The sequence below is a fragment of the Neofelis nebulosa genome, chromosome X (assembly GCF_028018385.1).
Source record: "Neofelis nebulosa isolate mNeoNeb1 chromosome X, mNeoNeb1.pri, whole genome shotgun sequence".
Lineage (NCBI taxonomy): Eukaryota > Metazoa > Chordata > Mammalia > Carnivora > Felidae > Neofelis > Neofelis nebulosa.
This window is the reverse complement of record NC_080800.1, coordinates 12,120,066-12,137,353: the sequence shown is the minus strand read 5'-3', so window position 1 is coordinate 12,137,353 and position 17,288 is coordinate 12,120,066. Positions and strand designations below refer to the sequence as shown.

Genomic DNA, 17,288 nt, shown 5'->3' with positions numbered 1-17,288 from the left:
AACGGATAACCTCGGTCCTGATGAGATGGGCGAGTGGGGGGTGGAGGGTGGACGTGATTAACAGAGATTCCTCTTTACCTAGAGACTGACGTGCATAGCACGGCAACCTTTGTTTTCCAAACATCTCCTCTCACCTTCCGCAAATGGTCTTCTTCCCTTTGTGTCCCCACACCCCCATCCCTGTCCTGAGCTCCGGATGCCAGAAAGCCTCATGTTGCCTCACTGTCTTTGGAATTTCACAGCTCTGCGAATTCCCCATACTCACAGAATTAAATTCGATTTTCTCCTGTTAATCTGTCTCACGTCGACTCGATTCTCAGTCCAGCTACAAGGACCTTGAAGGGCAGAGGAAATCCTCCCTCCCCAACAGGAGCCATAATTGAAGTTTTATTGAAACAGCCGCACCCGTTTACTTCCATGTTGTCTATGGCTGATTTGTTGCTACAGAGGCCAACCTTGGAACGGTCTTCACAGAGAACATATGTGGCCTACAGAGTTGAAAACATTTACCATCCGGCCCTTTACAAAGTTTTCTGGTCCCCGCTTTGGAAGTGCCACTTTCTTTCCTTTCTCTAAACCACACAACAAGCTTTTCTGGTGTTTGGAGGACAGAAGCTGGCGGCCTTGCCCGTCCTCCTGGTTAACAACCCCAGCAGGGAGCTGGACGCGCTCACCGGCGCTGCGACTGTGCACTGCCCTGGGAAAACTCTCCAATGCCTGTCCACAAGCACGCCCACGACAAGCGCGCTCTTACCCAACTGTCGCCCGGGGCGAGCCTGTCTCTTCTTCAGGCAAAAGAGTGTCGGCGTCTCCATTCCTGCCCTCACCTCCACCGCTCCCCCCACCCCCCCACCCCCCCTTCTAAGGGCCAAACAGCAGGCGACATATTTATGCAACAAACAATTGTGTCGTGCTTAGGACACACCAAGTTCACTTAATTCTCATTACCAGGCTGGTTCCATTATCCCCACCCCCGTTTTGCAGTGGAGGAGCTGGAGGCACAGAGACGCTGAGCCAGCTGCCCCAAGTCGCACAGCTAACAAGTGCCGGAGGCACGATTGGAACCTGCAGCCCCGCTCTGAGGGACGCGCGACCAGCGACTCCAGTGAACGACGGGCCTCCTAACGAGGTGGGGGCGGGTCCTTGACGGGCCGGGAGCACCCGCCCGGCCCAGCGAGCGCCCGGACGCCCGCGGGGGCGCGCCTCTCCGGGGCGGGAGGGGCGCAGAGGTCGCTGGGTCGCCGAGCAGGCAGGGGAGGGGCGGAAGGGGGCGCGGGAGGAGCCCGGCGGCCTGGAGAGACGGGAGCGCACCCTCGCCCGCCCCCGCCCCCCCGAGCCCCGCAGACTCCCGCCTCCCGCCCGGCTGCGGCCGCGGGCGGCGAAACGCTGAGTCACGGTGAGGCGCCCTCGCGCCCCGCGCCGCCGCCGCCCGGGCTCCAGCCGCCGCCGCGTGGGGGCCGCGCGCCCGCGGGGGCGGCGGGGGCGGGGGCGGCGGTGCCGGGAGCGCCGCGCGGGGCCCCGCCCTCCCCGGCCCGCCGTAGACTCCCGGCCCAGGCTCCCGGGAGCTGCCGGCGGACGCTTAAGTAGGACCCTGACGTTTGGCGAAGGTGGGAGGCGGCTTTCCTGGCAGCAAAGCACTGCGATCCGGTAAGCGCCGCGTCCGTGGTTTGGGTGCCTCGGATTTCCGGGCGGGGAGTCCGGAAGGACCTCGAAGTAGTGCAGAGAGGTAGGGGCGAGACCCTTCCTGCTTGCTTGTACGTGTGTGATGACAGTTCTGGACGGCTTTGAGGATTAAGCTCATTTCGGAACCCCCCTGTCCAGCACCCAGGAAGTATTTACCGATTGCCTGCTCCCGGGAGGACGCGTGGTGACTGACTAGGGGGGCGTGGCCGAGTGGAGGGCTCTGAGTGACAGCAGCTAACACTCTTAGAGCGCCGACCACACCCCGTTGAGGTTGGCAGGCTTCTTACCCCTATTTCACAAATGGAAAAACTGAGGAACACAGAGGCTTAGCAGGTGGCCTCAGGTCGCACAGCTGGGACCGGGTGAAGCCCGGATGCAAACCCAGGCTCTCCGGCTCTGGAGTCTCTGCTTCTTGCTAAAGCGACTCTCTAGGTCTGAGTTGGGATCTTTGAAGGAGTGGATTGTGTTTCGCTTGAAGAAGAGTTTTAGGGATTTGGTGGCACTGCTGTCTGCAAGCATTTGAAGTGAAAAAGGGATTGATCATTACTGGTTCTGTGATACTCCAGTCGGCAGAACTTAGGCCCCGCCGAGAGAAAACGCTTTTGAATACTAAAGGCGGGGTGTAGATTGGTCCTGAAATACAGGATGCATTGGCAGGGACACCTGGGGGTTTCCCGTGCTCCTGAAGACTTCCTGACAAAGCTCAAAGATTTCTTGCCACTGAAGTTGCCCGTGAACTGCGGGGAAAAATGTGTCTTTGAATTTGGTGACCCTCGAAGATCCTTTCAGTGCCAAAATCTTTGGCGTGTTCCGGTGAGAGTCACAGACCTCACGGATTTCCTTCGTGTTCCGTGTGTCACCACATAAATCTTTCTACCTCATGGTGGCACCTCCCTGGCGGGACTTGAGAGATTGCAATGAGATAAAACGGATACAGCGCTCATTAGAGGTTAGTAAGTGCCCGGCCGAACTGTTCTTGCTAAACCTGGTAAGTGATGGCTGTAGGATTGCATGAGGTAACGATTGCAAATAATTAGTGGGGTGCTGGGAACCTAGTTAGTACCATACATGGTCCCCAACATTATTTTAGATGACCTAACCCAGGTCTTGTACGGAGGAAATAGTCCATATACTGTAGCTGTTAATATTTGGGGCAGGTCTGAATTTAGTACCCTTTATTTCGTAGTCCTTGGATGTGCCCTCCTTTGTGATTTGTCTTTTATTTTGTTCCCCCTCTGGCCCTCTCTCCTCTACAGCTCAGCATCGGAACACTCTTTTTAGACTTGGACATGGCCTCCTCCAAGAAGGTTACCCTGTCCATGCTCAGCCGGGAGCAGTCGGAAGGGGTCGGGGCGAGGGTCCGAAGAAGCATTGGCAGACCCGAGGTATGCTGGTTGGGTGGCTATTTGTGTTTTTGGCAGAAGGCACTGGTGGGACAGTGAGGGTTAACTTGGGAAGAGAGGGCCCGGGACAATCATGACCTGCCTTGTGGGGGTGCCAGAGCGTCCAGCTCTAAACTTAGTGATTAGGGTCCCCCCTGGACCAGCCCCGCCCCAAAGTGGGTCCCTCTAACATGGGTACAGAGGTCCTGCACAGAAGGTGCAACGGAGGCGTCCGTGCCCCTACTCTGCATTCCCTTGTGCTGTCCTGGGTTGATCTACCTGCCTCAGTGTGCACGCCGCCAAATGGGCCCACCTTATAGCCCCAAGTTCACAGCCCCAGGGAGTAGCTGTAGGGCTCACTTCCAAATTCCCAGGGGAGAGAATCTGATTGGCTCGCCTGGGTCATGTGTCCACCGTTGGCCAGTCAGCCAGTGCCAGGGATTTGGGTTCTTGGAAAAAACCACCGGGACCCAACTCTGTGGGCCTCTCGTGGTGGAGGGGGTGCGTGGAGGCTTCTTTCATATGAGGTGATTTTAGGTCAGGTAGACCTCTTTCAACACGAGAGAGTGGCTTTATTTGAAAATTACCGGGGGCATGGTGACTTGCGGAAAAGAAAATCTTATTGGCACAGAAAGGTAGCAAATGGTGGTTATAGCCCAAGGAACACAGCGCTGCGCAGCATACCGGGTTCCAGAAAGATTGTTTTTCATTGAGATATTATTGACATACGACATCGTACTCGTTTCAGGTGGCCAACATAATGATTTGGTATTTGCTTGTCTTGCAAAATGATCACGACAATAAGTGTAGTTAATGTTGATCACCGTACATAGTTACAGAACTTATTTTTCTTGTGATGAGAACCGTTAAGATTTTCTCTCTTAGCAACTTTCCAATATGTAACACAGTAATACTAATTATAGTCACCATGTTGCGCATCACATCCCCAGGACTTACTTATTTTCTAACTGGAAGTTTGTACTTTTTGAACACCTTGACATATTTCGCCCACCCCCACCTCTGGCAACAGCCACTAATCTGTTTTCTGTGTCTGTGAGCTCGGTTGATGTATTTATTGTTTGATTTCACACATAAGTGAGATCATATGGTATTTGCCTTTCTCTGTCTGACTTCTTTCACTTAGCATAATGCCCTCAAGATCTACCCATGTTGTTGCACATGACAAGATCTCCTTTTTCATGGCTGAATAATATTTCATAGTGTATGTGTGTTTACACACACACACACACACACACATTTTCTTTATCCGTTCAGTGGATGCTTCGGTTGTTTCCATGTCTTGACTATTGTGAATAATGCTTCAGTGAACACGGGGGTGCAGATCTCTTTTCACGTTTGTGTTTTCGTTTTCTTTGGGTGAACACCCAGGAGTGGGATCACTGGATCATGTGGTATTCCTAGTTTTAATGTTTTGAGGAACCTCCATACTGTTTTCCAGAGTGGCTTCACCAATTTACATTCCCACCAACAGTCCACAAGGGCTCCCTTTTCTCCACACCCCCCCATACTTGTTATTTCTTGTCTTTTTGATAATAGTCATTCTGACAGGTGTGAGGTGATATCTTATTGTGGTTTTGGTTTGCATTTCCCTGATGATTAGTGATGCTGGACATCTTCCCCCTCCCCAAATATTTTTGAATAAAGGAAGCAGTATATTAGGGAAATGGATTCTTTTTAAAAAATGAGGTTGGTTGGTTCCCCTTCTTAGATTCTGCTCTGATATTCCCATACTCTTTCTGCCATTAGCTTCCTCTTCACCTGTGAATGTGTTTTGGGGTCCATCAGACATTGTTTTCCAACAGGATATATGCAAACAGGATTATTGTAAGGGCTGAATGCGTGGTGGGTGTTGGGGAGATGCCAGATGGGTGTGGTATCCAATTCTACCAGACCTCATCACGGACAGAACAATTGTTGGAACTCGGACACCCATTGTGTTGGGGGTAGCTAATACTTTAATTACCCCATCTGTCAGAACACATCTGCTGAGCGTTTCTTAATTTCTTTTTGTCTTGTCAACCCCTGGGGGGGGGCTGGTGTAACCTACAAGTTCTTTCTCAGAATAATATTTTTTATACACATGAAACAAAATACATAGGATTACAAAGGAAAACATATTGAAATATGGTTAGCACATTATTACAAAGCAGATTTGCAATCTAGTAATTTTGCATTAAATAATCAATAAGACCTGGTGGCAGTTCATAGAACTCCCTAATTGCAAAGCTGTGAGGCACATGAACAATGATAGTTCAGTACACCTGCAACCACTGTCATGTGCTATGAAAAGAGCTTTGATTTCTGGAGTCACAGGTCCTGGTCATTTACTGTGATTCTTTGTCTTCATGATTAAAGCATTTCAGCCTGGAGATGGCTGCCGGTGACTCTTGCCTACCAATGTGAATGTACTTAATGACACTGAACCGTATACTTAAAAAGAGTTAAGATGGCAAATTTTGTTATATACGTTTTACTAGAAAAAAATTCAGAAGAGAAATTTTCAGTTAGAGGTTAGTGAAAATAAAGATGTAATTTTTTTCCCCAGCCAAGTATATAGCCACCCTGAATTCTATCCATGGTACCCAGTTAAGAGTCCCTCGCTGAAGACTTATGCTTTAAAGATGCCCCCATTCTGGGGCACCTGGATGGCTCAGACGGTTAGGCGTCCGACTTCAGCTCAGGTCATGATCTCGCAGTTTGTGAGTTTGAGCCCCTCGTTGGGCTCTGTGCTGACAGCTCGGAGCCTGGAGCCTGCTTCACATTCTGTGTCTCCCTCTCTCTCTGCTCCTCCCCTATTTGTGTTCCGTCTCTCTCAAAAATAATTAAACACCAAAACAATGTTAAAGATACCCACATTCTACTAATTCAGAGGGTCTGCTGTGTATGCCTCTACCCTAAGAAAAAAGTAAGTGGAGGGGCGCCTGGGTGGCGCAGTCGGTTAAGCGTCCGACTTCAGCCAGGTCACGATCTCGCGGTCCGTGAGTTCGAGCCCCGCGTCAGGCTCTGGGCCGATGGCTCGGAGCCTGGAGCCTGTTTCCGATTCTGTGTCTCCCTCTCTCTCTGCCCCTCCCCCGTTCATGCTCTGTCTCTCTCCCAAAAATAAATAAAAAAACGTTGAAAAAAAAAATTTAAAAAAAAAAAAAAAAAAAAAAAGTAAGTGGATAGGAATCACTTCTAATGCCATCACCCTGGTTTAATTACTGTTAAGACAGAGGGTGTTTCCTTTTGTGTCCATGTAGTTGTATATTTTACATCATGGGGATTATACAAAATAAACAATTTTGTGTCCTTGGTTTTTCGTTGAACACAGTAATGTACGCACTTGCCACGTTGTTATCAGTTCTTCATGACCATCATTGAAATAGCTATGACCTGCTCCAGTGTATGGCATACCACTGTTGTCTTCCTCCTGGACCTACTTCTGGCCATTTAGATTGTCACCATAGTTTTCAGTACCCTGCAACCCCTAATTCTCCAGTCAGCAGAGAAGGAAAGCACCAATCTAGCTTCAAGGTAGTTACTTTTCAAACTTTTTGCACCCGGACTTTGTCTCTGAAGAAACATCTCACACACTTTGGAGCACAAAGCTATTTTAGTGTAGAATTTACAAGTGTTTCGTATTAGTGGCCCTAAGTGACATGTTCCCTATGGCGGTAAACGTGGAGGCAGAGGAATTTACAAAGCTCTCACTGAGCCTTTTGGCGATGAACAGTAAAGAAGGAGTGGGGTCAGCTCACGCCTTTCATCATGATTAAATGTGGGCCAAGCTGGAATTTGAATGATTGCACAGCATGGTATTAGTGGCTTGCTTTCTGTTGGGAAACAGGGAAGCCCGTCACTCATTTGCACTTGCCTCAATGCTCCTCCTTGGTGGAGTGTGATTTTCCTTGGACCACTCTTACACGTATTTTTTTATTATGAAGAATTTCTAAAATAGGAAAGAAGAGAAGATAGTATAATGAATCTCCATGTACCCAACATCCACAGTGATCAACTCATGGGCATTCTTGTTTCCTCTGTGTCCCCCAACCATTTCTTCACTCAAAGTATTTTAAAAGTGAATCATTTTTATTGTACTTATAAATATTTCAGTTGGTATCTGTAAAAGATAATAGCTTTAAGAAATGAAACTATAATCCCATTACACACTTAAAAATGCTAAGAGTTCCTTAATATCATTAAATAACCTTGACTAATCTTGGTCCTGATTGGTATAGCCTCTGTAGATGGCATTCTCCATTATCAGGATCTCTACGTGTAGAGTCATGGTGGGGAGCATAGAGTCGTAGCTCAAGTCCATTCAAGGCCAAATCTAGATCTCAGTTTGAACTGCATGCTGGCAATTTCCCTCTACTTTTTCATCGTTACCCCCCAGCCCTGTCTAGAGGTTGAGTAGGTCCGGGAGGTAGTCTGAGCTATTGGAGTTTATCTTTGACAGGACCTCTCCCTTCTGCTGCCTCCATATTGCCTTGATATAGGCTGGCATTTCATTGAGTTTTGGGAAAGTGGGGTCTCAGCTGGTTCTGGGCTGCTGCCACAGGCATTACTACCCTTATATCAGGATTAGGTTCAACTGTGTAACAGAAGGCAGCCTCTAAAACCAATGGTTTGCATACGTACGGATTTGTGTTTCTCTTTTGAAAACCCAAGAGTAGGCAGTGTAGGGTGGGCCTGAAGGCTCCCCACTTATTAGAGACCTATGCTCATTCTATATTAGTTCATCATTTTAGTGCTCTTAGTGCATCACCTTATGGCCCGAGACAGCTGTTGAGGCAACAGTAACCATTCACCCTTGGGCACAGAGAGGAGGAAGAAGGGAAAGGGCAAAAGGATCAGTGCCAGCTGTCCATCCCTTTTTTTTAAATAAACAATTTCCCTAAAAGGCCCACCCAGCCTATTTTAAAAGTCTACCTCAAAGACAACAGGTCCAGATGATCTTACAGACAAATTTCACCCAATATTGAAACTATAGATAACTCCAGTAACACAAACTCTCCACCTCCAGATGGAGGTGGTCTCCAGGGAGACCTCACATCGCTTTAGGAAACTACGTTGCCTTGCAGTCAAGACCAGACAAGGACAGCAAAGTGAAAGGATAATTGCATGGCATTTATAAACATTTTTGCAAGAATCATAAGCAAAATATTAACTACGCAAATATAGCAACATATAAAAAAGATAATATATCACAACAAGGTTTGGATTGTCTGAACACAGCAAATTTGGTTTAATGTTGGAAAATCTGTTTATGTAATTTACCAACATTAAGACATTAAAGGAGAGAAAAATTATCTCGATCAGTGCAGAAAAAGCATTCGATAAAATTCAACACCTGTGTAGGTTTAAGAAATTAGTAAACTAGAAACGGAAGGGGAATTCTTTCACCTTGTGGAGGGAGTCTGCAGAAAACCTGTATTAAACAACCTGCATGCCGATGAATCTTGAAAAAGCAATCTATGTAAAATCAGGGAAAAGCAAGGACGTCTACTTACCAGCGTTTCTACTCAGCATTGTTGTAGATGCGCTAGCTTGCAAAAAGGGAAAAGAAATAGAAAGTGTAAGGATTGAAAACGAAGGGGAAAGGACCCCTGTTATTTGCTGATGGGTGTTGGTTGGAATACTACTCCCAAATATTCACTGCCCCCCATAATGGGATTACACACTCCAAACCCACTTTTAGGTGCATTCCCCGTGAGTCCCATAGGCAGGGTTTAAGTGCCCTCCTCGTGCCTTGGGCTTGGCCATGTCACGTGCTGTGACCTGGGACGTGTTAATGTGATTGTGCACTATTGACTTGGCTCCCATTTGCTCCTGCCCTTGGTGATGAGAACAGCATGTCCTAGATAGTGGCCACTGTTTCAGCTTGGGATGGAAAATAAGCCATGTAGAGAGACCAGCCAAGCCTAGCAGACCCCACAAAAACTGCAGCCTGCCACAGCTTTAATCTAATGCAACCAAAAAATTTGTGAACTGCTGGGCAAAAGCTTATTGGTAAATACACTGGCAATCTGAATGTCTGCAAAGAAAACCCAAAAGAAGCTACAGATAGATTATTATAATTACTATAGCTTAGCAGTGTTCTCTGCTCTTTTACTTGGAATGTTCTTCCTTCTCCCCCCTTCTACTTCATTAACTCCTACATGACTTCAGGACCTAGCTCAGGTGCCACCTCCCTGAAAGTACCTTCCCTGATCCTTCCCCTTCCCTTGTATGTGTTAAATTGCCTTCCTCCAGAGCATGTATGCTATCATGGATTTTTGAATCTGCTTAGGATACAGACTGTATCTTGTTTGTGCTTGACCGTTTAGATCTTCGATGATCATGAAATGTTTATCTCCTCTTTGTACCTTTTATAAAATAGGCTCTTTAACGTACTTACAGTCCATGTGTGTGTGCGTGCACGCGTGTGCATGTGGACGTGTATAAGGCATTCTTTCCTGAAAGTGATTTTCATTTCAAGATTCTCATCAGCTACGTTGTTTTCAGTGAGTTTTGCTAGATCTGTCCATGAAGATAGCCCCCAGTAGTGTGGTTTAAAAGGCATGTCTAATCTGTTGGATTTAATTTTTATTTCAGTTGAAAAATCTGGACCCATTTTTACTGTTTGACGAATTTAAAGGAGGTAGACCAGGTGGATTTCCTGATCACCCACATCGAGGTTTTGAGACAGTAAGTAAAATAATTTGACTGCAAAAGTGTGTATTTTTAAATTTGCTTCCGTAATTAAATTGAATGATCACTTCTAATAGAAAATTCAGAGTTAGAAACAATGAATAATAGTTAAATTAATTCTGAAGGTCTTAGCTATGGACTGGCTACTCTGGGAAGCCATATACTTTACATGAAGTATATTCAGATTTAAATATTTGCTGTTTTTAATGTTCTTTGAATTTGTGCCACTGGAGACATTTTTATTTGTGCAGTTAATAAAGAGCAAGGATTGGCTTCTTCAAATATTTATGTAATTAAAATAATTTGTGAGAGAAGAAACAATTTAAGGTGTGATTTAAATAATTTTATGTAGAAAACTTGTTTTTCTTCAAGAAAATTCAGAAATGTTTAATCTCATGTAATATTTAAAACTCCAAAGACAATCCAAGAACACTATTAGTATTTCAATTCAGTTCTAAGGAATTCTAGAATCAAAGGGCTGAAATACAGCATAGCCTAAAAATTAGAATTTTAAGGTCATACCTGTACATTTAAAAATTTAACTCTAAGATTTACAGAGATTCTGCTGAACACTTGTTTTCAGTTTTAGTTAGATAAAGAGACAAAAATGTATGATGCAATGTGGTGGCACTTTAAAAGATTCTCATTCTCTACATGTACGTATACGTATGTTCTGGGAAAATGCAGGGACAGTTACCAAGAAAATGTAGCCATCTGCTCCGTGAGAAGAACCTGTATTAGGAAGAAGACCAGGGCTCACTTGTGTTTGTCAAAGCCAATTACCGAATGAGTAAATACTTGCTAAAGACTGGTGACATGCCGACATTGGTGTTGGGCAATCCTTTGTAGGTTAGATGTGTGTGTGTGTTGTGTTGGGGAGTGGGTGGTGGGCAGAGGGACAGAGGCTAAGGAAGCAGGAGCCTTGGTCCCCTGCTTGCTTCCAGTTTGCATTCTGGTTAAGGAGGTGAAAGATGGACTGCTAAAGAGTTAACCACTGCCATGTAAAGGTTGAGTTAACCAAGAAGATTCTGGAAACAATATGAAGGCTCAAGGTGGTTGGACCGGTTTCCGTTCCCCACTTAGTCATTGGCCGTCCAGTTCTCCGTTAGCACTTTGGGGGCATTGTGTCTTGCCTTACAGCAGTAATGGAAGCCATTCCTTTCCCTTATCCTACACCCATGCTGGATTCTGACCCGGTTTCCAGAACACATGTCCCCACTATTCTCCTCTGCTTCTGGTACCAGGATATTCTCATCACTCCCATCGCACAGCTCCAGTTACCATTGTACCAGTCCCTCAAGGTCTTTTTAGATGCCACTCTCTCCACCATCTTTTATAAGACAGTCCCAAGAGAGTACACTCTCTCCTTCATTTGGTCCCCATAGTATTCTATTTTTACTAGTCTCATGCACGTTAGACCTCTATGGTGGCCTCGATCACATTCTGTCTGTTGTGTATTGGAGTTAGGAATTGGCCTCAACCTCCCCGCCCGTGGCGAAGAGGACTGTAAATTGCTTCAGCTGACATAATCCCACACATCACCATGTTCTGCAGGTGGGGATGCTCAGTAACTACTGGCTGAATTTAATTGGATAATAGAGTTTTTGCTAACACAGTGAATGTATTAAATAAAATGAATCATGACACGCATTGCTTTCCTTTCTGTTATGGAAAGGAAACTTAATTTCCTTTATAAATTGCAATTTATAAATTTTAAGGTGCTCAACTTTCACCTGCAAAGGTGTTCAGCTGTTGAATATTGGGATTTGGCCCTTTACTTTTGAGTAAGAATTTTCCCTAAAAGCAGAGTTATAATTGCAGCCATTACTCATTATTTGTGAATCCTGTATTCACGAATTCACCTACTCGTGAGATGTCTTTAAACAGAAGCACACATAAAACAAGGTTCTATGTTGATCGGTTGATGAAAATGTGGTTAGAGGCTCAAAGGGACTAGACCCTGTATTTCCCCAAGAGCAGCGGTTCACTGTTTGTGAATCCGATGGTCATGGCAACTTTATAGAACATAACTACCTGGAATACCCAGAATCAACTGTATCAGTTTTTCCCAGGCGTGTAGGCAAGGCAAGCATTCTTCTGTCTCTTAATGTGGACGTTAAAAGTCTGCAGTTCAGAACCAGGCCCCCTGATAGGCTCTCATCATCTCCTCCCTGGTGCATTTTCTATAGGCTTGGTATAAATTTTGAAAAGGCTAATTAGTATAAAGAACAGAACTAGAAGGGTGCTTGGGTGACTCAGTCGGTTGAGTGTCTGACTCTTGATTTCAGCGTAGGTCATGGGATCGGGCCCCACATTGGGCTCCATGCTGAGCGTGGAGCCTGCTTGGGATTCTCTCTCTCCCCCTCTGCCCTTCTCTCTCTCTGTCTCCCTCTCTGTCTCTCATAAAACTAAACAAAAACAACAACAACAACAACAAAACCAATCATTTGTTATGTTGTCTTACCATCCAGAAATATATATCGTTATTGTTTGGATGAATTTCCTTCTAGTATATTTTTTCTGGTATTGTGCTGTTTTCTTTCTTTTTTTTTTTTTTTCATTTACCATTATAAGGTTAGCATTTTCCCAGTATTCAGACAACGACTCTTGAATGGCTTCATCAGGCACCTGCCACGGAGGTTGTACCAATCAACATTAGCACAGCAGTGTGTGGGGGTGCCAGGCTTCCCTCAGCAACACCAACATCACAGGCTGATCCCGCTGTTCCAGCTCTTTGCCGTTTTGATAAATGAAAGAGAATACTTCAGCGTGGTTTTAAGTTTCCCTTTTCCTAGCTGAGCGAGGTTATGGTTTTGTTTTCATTTTTAAGTATTTGTTTACCTTACATATTTATATCCTTGGCCTATTTTTTTCTGTTGGGTTGCTGGGATCCTTACTGTGTTAGAGAAGCTTCTTGTCTATCAAGGAAATCCGGCTGTTTTCAGGGATAGGAGTTGCAGTAGTGTTAAGAAGGATTAGGCTTATTTTGCATGCCCTCAAAGGTAAACCTTTGGATGCGAAGCATAGATACAAACCAATAGAAGGAAGACCTTTGTAATAACATGTTATATATATATACATATATATGTTTATTATATGTGTTATAATATACATATAAAACATAGAATAGGCTTCCTGAATCAGAGTGATTTTCTTATGCCTGGAGAAATACAAGCATTCGCTGAATGCTAACATAATGGGTGCGTTTTCAGGATCAGTGGTCCTCAAAATAGGCTGTGTGCCACATGAGTCAGTGCTGTGCCGGTTTCCACTTATTTGTTAAAATCAAAATGAAATTACGTTGTACTATCCCGGGAATACACAACCTAATTAGATATATGCATTATGAGTGCATGCTCACATTTTTTTTTTTTGTAGCTAATAGCGATACGTGATCAAAGAAATGTGGAGAATATTATCCTAGAAAATTCCGATCACCTGAAGTGGGACCCACGCAGCCAGCAGCGTATTTCAGCAACAGCCCCGAGGGGTTGGCGAGCACATTAAGATGATCTAGATGATCTTCCAAACCGGAAGTACTATAATTCTACCAGATGGGAAAGAGCGAGGACCCATTTATAGCGGTTGTTGTTGTTTTCTACTTAATGGTTTGGAGAACTGTGTATTTTCCGTGGAAAATTTGCCTGAGAATTGAGGGAGCAGGAATGCCCTGGAGAAGGAGGTACAGCTGGAGGTCACAAGACGAAGGGGAAAATGCAGTCAGTGTTTCCTGCCAGGAGTTAGGCCTCTGGGGAGCATTGTTTTCAAAAGGCCTGGGTGGTAAAGTGTGGAAACTTTTTGTATTTACCTATTTCTGGTCAGGCCTAATAGCTTGAGTTGCTTAGGGCAACCCTGGTTTCTGGGAAACAGAACCAACTGAAGAACCCGTGCCCTGCCAAAGTTGAGTTGAGCTCGAAAAAGAAGCCCTTCAAGTTCAGCACGCTGTTGATGAACTCGTCTCTTCGCCTGTTCTGAGAAGAAGCGTGTTGTATGCCTTTCAAAATCATCGTTTAAATTATAGCTTTGGGACTTTCCTGGTTTTAGCACCAAAAGTCCCCGGTCACTCCTGCTTGGTTACATTTAAGAACAGTTAGGAGTAAATCATCATGTGTCAGGGACGTTTAAGGATGATGGTGTCTATTATGCTCTTAGTTGGGCTCAGAAGTGTTTTTTTCCCCCAGGTTTTTCACTACAAGCCTCAGCAGGTTCTCTGACTTTGTTCAGGAGAACAAACCCGTCCTGTTTCCAAGGGTGTGCCCATCAGAAAAGCCACACTCCAATTTCCTGGACGGCGGCCAGCAGCCTTTGCATGCGCTGCCTGCACCATATCCTGGAGAGGGAGGGAAGGGTGCTGGTGATTCACACCGAAAACTCAGCTGGAATCAAACCCCTGTCTCCCACACAGCCTGTTTTTCCTACCTTGCTGTGTACTCTCAAAACCACACTATCCCATTGTTGAATCAAAGCTGGGGGTAAAAAGGAAGCCCGATCGAAATCAAATGCATGGGGCACCTGGGTGGCTCAGTCGGTTAAGCCTCCGACTCTTGATCTTGGCTCAGGTCATGATCTCACAATTCATGAGTTCGAGCCCCGAGTCGGGCTTTGTCCGTGCTGACAGTGTGGAGCCTGCTTGGGATTCTCTCTCTCCCCCTTTCTCTCTGCCCCTCCCCTGCTTGCTTCCGCACATGTGCTCTCTCTCTCTTTCTCTCTCAAAACAAATAAAAAAATCAAAACCCATTTTGGAAAGAAAAAAATACTCTAGGAAAACTGGGAAAGAGGGATACTTTCTCAGTATCATGAAGACTATTGTTCGGTGAACTTCCCATGTCACATCTAACACTGAGATATTAGACATAATCCTGTTAATTTGAGGGAACAAAAAGACAAGAATGTCTACCAGCGCCATTATGATTTAATATCACCCCGGAAACTTCGAAGCTACTAATATGAGTTACAGCTGTTGGAGAGGAGGAGGAAAAATTATTTCTTTGTGGGACTATGCTAACAAAAGCAAGCCCCACAGTGGCTGCATCCAGCTCTGGGTGGTGGTGAGACCGGAGGAGGAGGGAGGGCACGGGACGTTTCCAAAGCTGGGCTTATGGCGCAGACTTGGAGGTTGTAGCTTGTATGTTTGGCATGGTTTGCAGTTGAGGCGCAACAGATTATAGAAAGCCATCCTCACCCCCAAGACCCCTTTGGCACCACTGTGCTAAGAGTATCAACCAAAACTTCTTAGTAACTTGCTGAATTTAAAATAAATATGCAAAAATCACCCACTTTCCTGCAGGAAAGCAATAACCAGATAGAATGGAGGAAATATCCCCTTCATCGTAGCAACGGGAGCCCCATGTACCTCAGAGGAAAAAGGCATTTCCCCTTTAACCCATTTAACCTACTTCTAGAAATCTCAATACTTTTCTGGAGAAAAAAAAAAAGAAACCAAAGTAAGAATAAAGGCTCACTATACAAATGTTTATTCCATTTTTAAATTTTTTTAAAAGAATTTTTAAAATATCTATTTTTGAGAGACAGGGAAAAAGAGCGCGAGTGGGGAAGGGGCCGAGAGAGAGGGAGGCACAGAATCCGAAGCAGGTTCCAGGCTCTGAGCTGTCAGCACAGAGCCCGATGCGGGGCTCGAAATCACGAACTGTGAGATATGACCTGAGCTGAAGTCGGACGCCCAACCGACTGAGCCACCCAGGTGCCCCTGTTTATTCCACTTTTTAAAAGTTGAGCCAATTTCTCAACCTGGGCATTATTAACATTTTGGGAGGAGAATTCTTTCCGGTGGGGTGGTCCTGTGCACTGTAGGATGTGAAGCAGCTTTCCTGTCCTCTACTCACTAGATGCTAGTAGCGCCCCCTACCGCCAGGGGTGACAACAAAAAGTGTCTCCAGATATTGCCAACCGTCTGCTTTGGGGGACAAGGGCTACCAAATGACCCCCAGTAGAGAACTAGTGGTTTAAACACACGCATCCATACAATGATACTACACAGCTGTTAAGAAGAATGCCACAGCTTGATATGTTCTAATATAGAATAATCTCCACGACAGTTGGAGAGTGACAGAATTATTATGGCATAGTGTAGGATTTGTATACAAAGCAAAGGCTATACCTTTATTCTTAAAAAAAAAAAGTTTATTTTCAGTTGTACTGTGGGGAAAGATGGGCTATTTTACTGAGTGATTACTTCTACATACTACATTGATGCAGAGAAAATTCCAGAATTCACATCACACCGTCCAAAAGACGGTGCTTAGAAAACAAGCACATAATGGCAGATACAAATACATATTCACAAAGTTTTTAAAAAATATTTGGTGGTTTCTAGTATTTTCACAATATTGTGCAACTGTCACCTCTGATTCCAGAACAGTTTCATCAACCCCAAAAGAGAGCCCATACTTACTCAAAGTCACTCCCCATCTTCTTCTTCCCCCAGGCTCTGGCAACCATACTGTCTCTGGGGATTTGCCTATTCTGAACATTTCATATAAAAGGAATCCTGTGTTGGTCTTTTGTGTCTGGTTCCTTTCACTTAGCAAAAGTTCTCAGGGCTCGTCCAAGTTGTAACATGTCAGAACTTCATTCCTTTTAATGGCTGAATAATTGTCCATCATATGGATATGCCACATTTTGTTTATCCAGTTGTCTGTCGATGGGCATTTGGGGTGTTCTTACTTATGCCTTGATTCTAGGGTATGCCTAAATGATCTCAATGGGGCGCCTGGCTGGCTCAGTCAGTTGAGCGGCCGACTTCAGCTCAGGTCATGATCTCTCAGTTTGAGAGTTCGAGCCCTGCGTCGGGCTCTGTGCTGACAGCTTGGAGCCTGGAGCCTGCTTCGGACTCTCTGTCTCCCTCTGTCTGCCCCTCCTCCTCTTGCACTCTGTCTCTCGCTCTGTCTCAAAAATAAATAAACGTTTAAAAAAAAAAGTCTGGATTTTAGAGTGTCTATGCCAGTGGTTCTCATCTGGGGGTGCCTTTGCCTACAGGGGGTCAGTGTGGCAATTTCTGGAGACCTCTCTGATCATACCATCTGGAGGGCGCTAGTGCCATCTAGTGAGTAGAGGCCAGGGTTGCAGCTGAGCGTCCTGCAGCTCAGAGGACGGTCCCCACAGCAGAGAATTCAACCCGGGTCCATGTCAGGAAGCATAAGTCACACGAAGGAAAGTAGCAGTTAACTGTTTTTCAAAAGTTTTCCAAATAAATTCCCAGCAGACTTCCCCCTCTGTCCCACTCCTACCCTATGACGATTATAGGCAGAGAACATTCCTAGAATTCTCCTCCTTGGAGGAGGGGGTGTGATAAAGAGTGTAAACCAGTCATTAAATGTCCTTTTATGTCGCCAAATAACGCTTTTTAAGTGAGACTAAAATTAAGTCCAGAGTAAACGAACATAGGCCATGACGTGACAAAAAGCTTCTCGCAAAAATCTTCACTATTAGCAAAGCTGCTTCAGAGTTCTGCCTCAGTAGACAGTAGACACTCTTAAATTGAAATGCCTGACCCTATAGGACTAAACCCAA

General features: G+C 45.3%; 1 protein-coding gene across 4 annotated transcripts in view; it reads left to right on the top strand.

Annotated features, from left to right (window-relative positions):
- The first annotated feature begins 1,497 nt into the window (after positions 1-1,497).
- PIR (pirin) overlaps positions 1,498-17,288 on the top strand; it is a 97,980-nt gene continuing 82,189 nt past the window's right edge. The window contains exons 1-3 of one of the 4 annotated variants that reach the window (XM_058713461.1): positions 1,498-1,647; positions 2,940-3,068; positions 9,663-9,755. In XM_058713461.1, the coding sequence (XP_058569444.1) occupies positions 2,973-3,068; positions 9,663-9,755 (189 nt within the window). In that variant the 5' untranslated portion in view covers positions 1,498-1,647; positions 2,940-2,972. Of the gene's footprint in view, positions 1,648-1,985; positions 2,633-2,939; positions 3,069-9,662; positions 9,756-17,288 lie in introns of those variants that run through there. The other 3 variants (XM_058713462.1, XM_058713460.1, XM_058713459.1) reach the window with 3 other exon arrangements.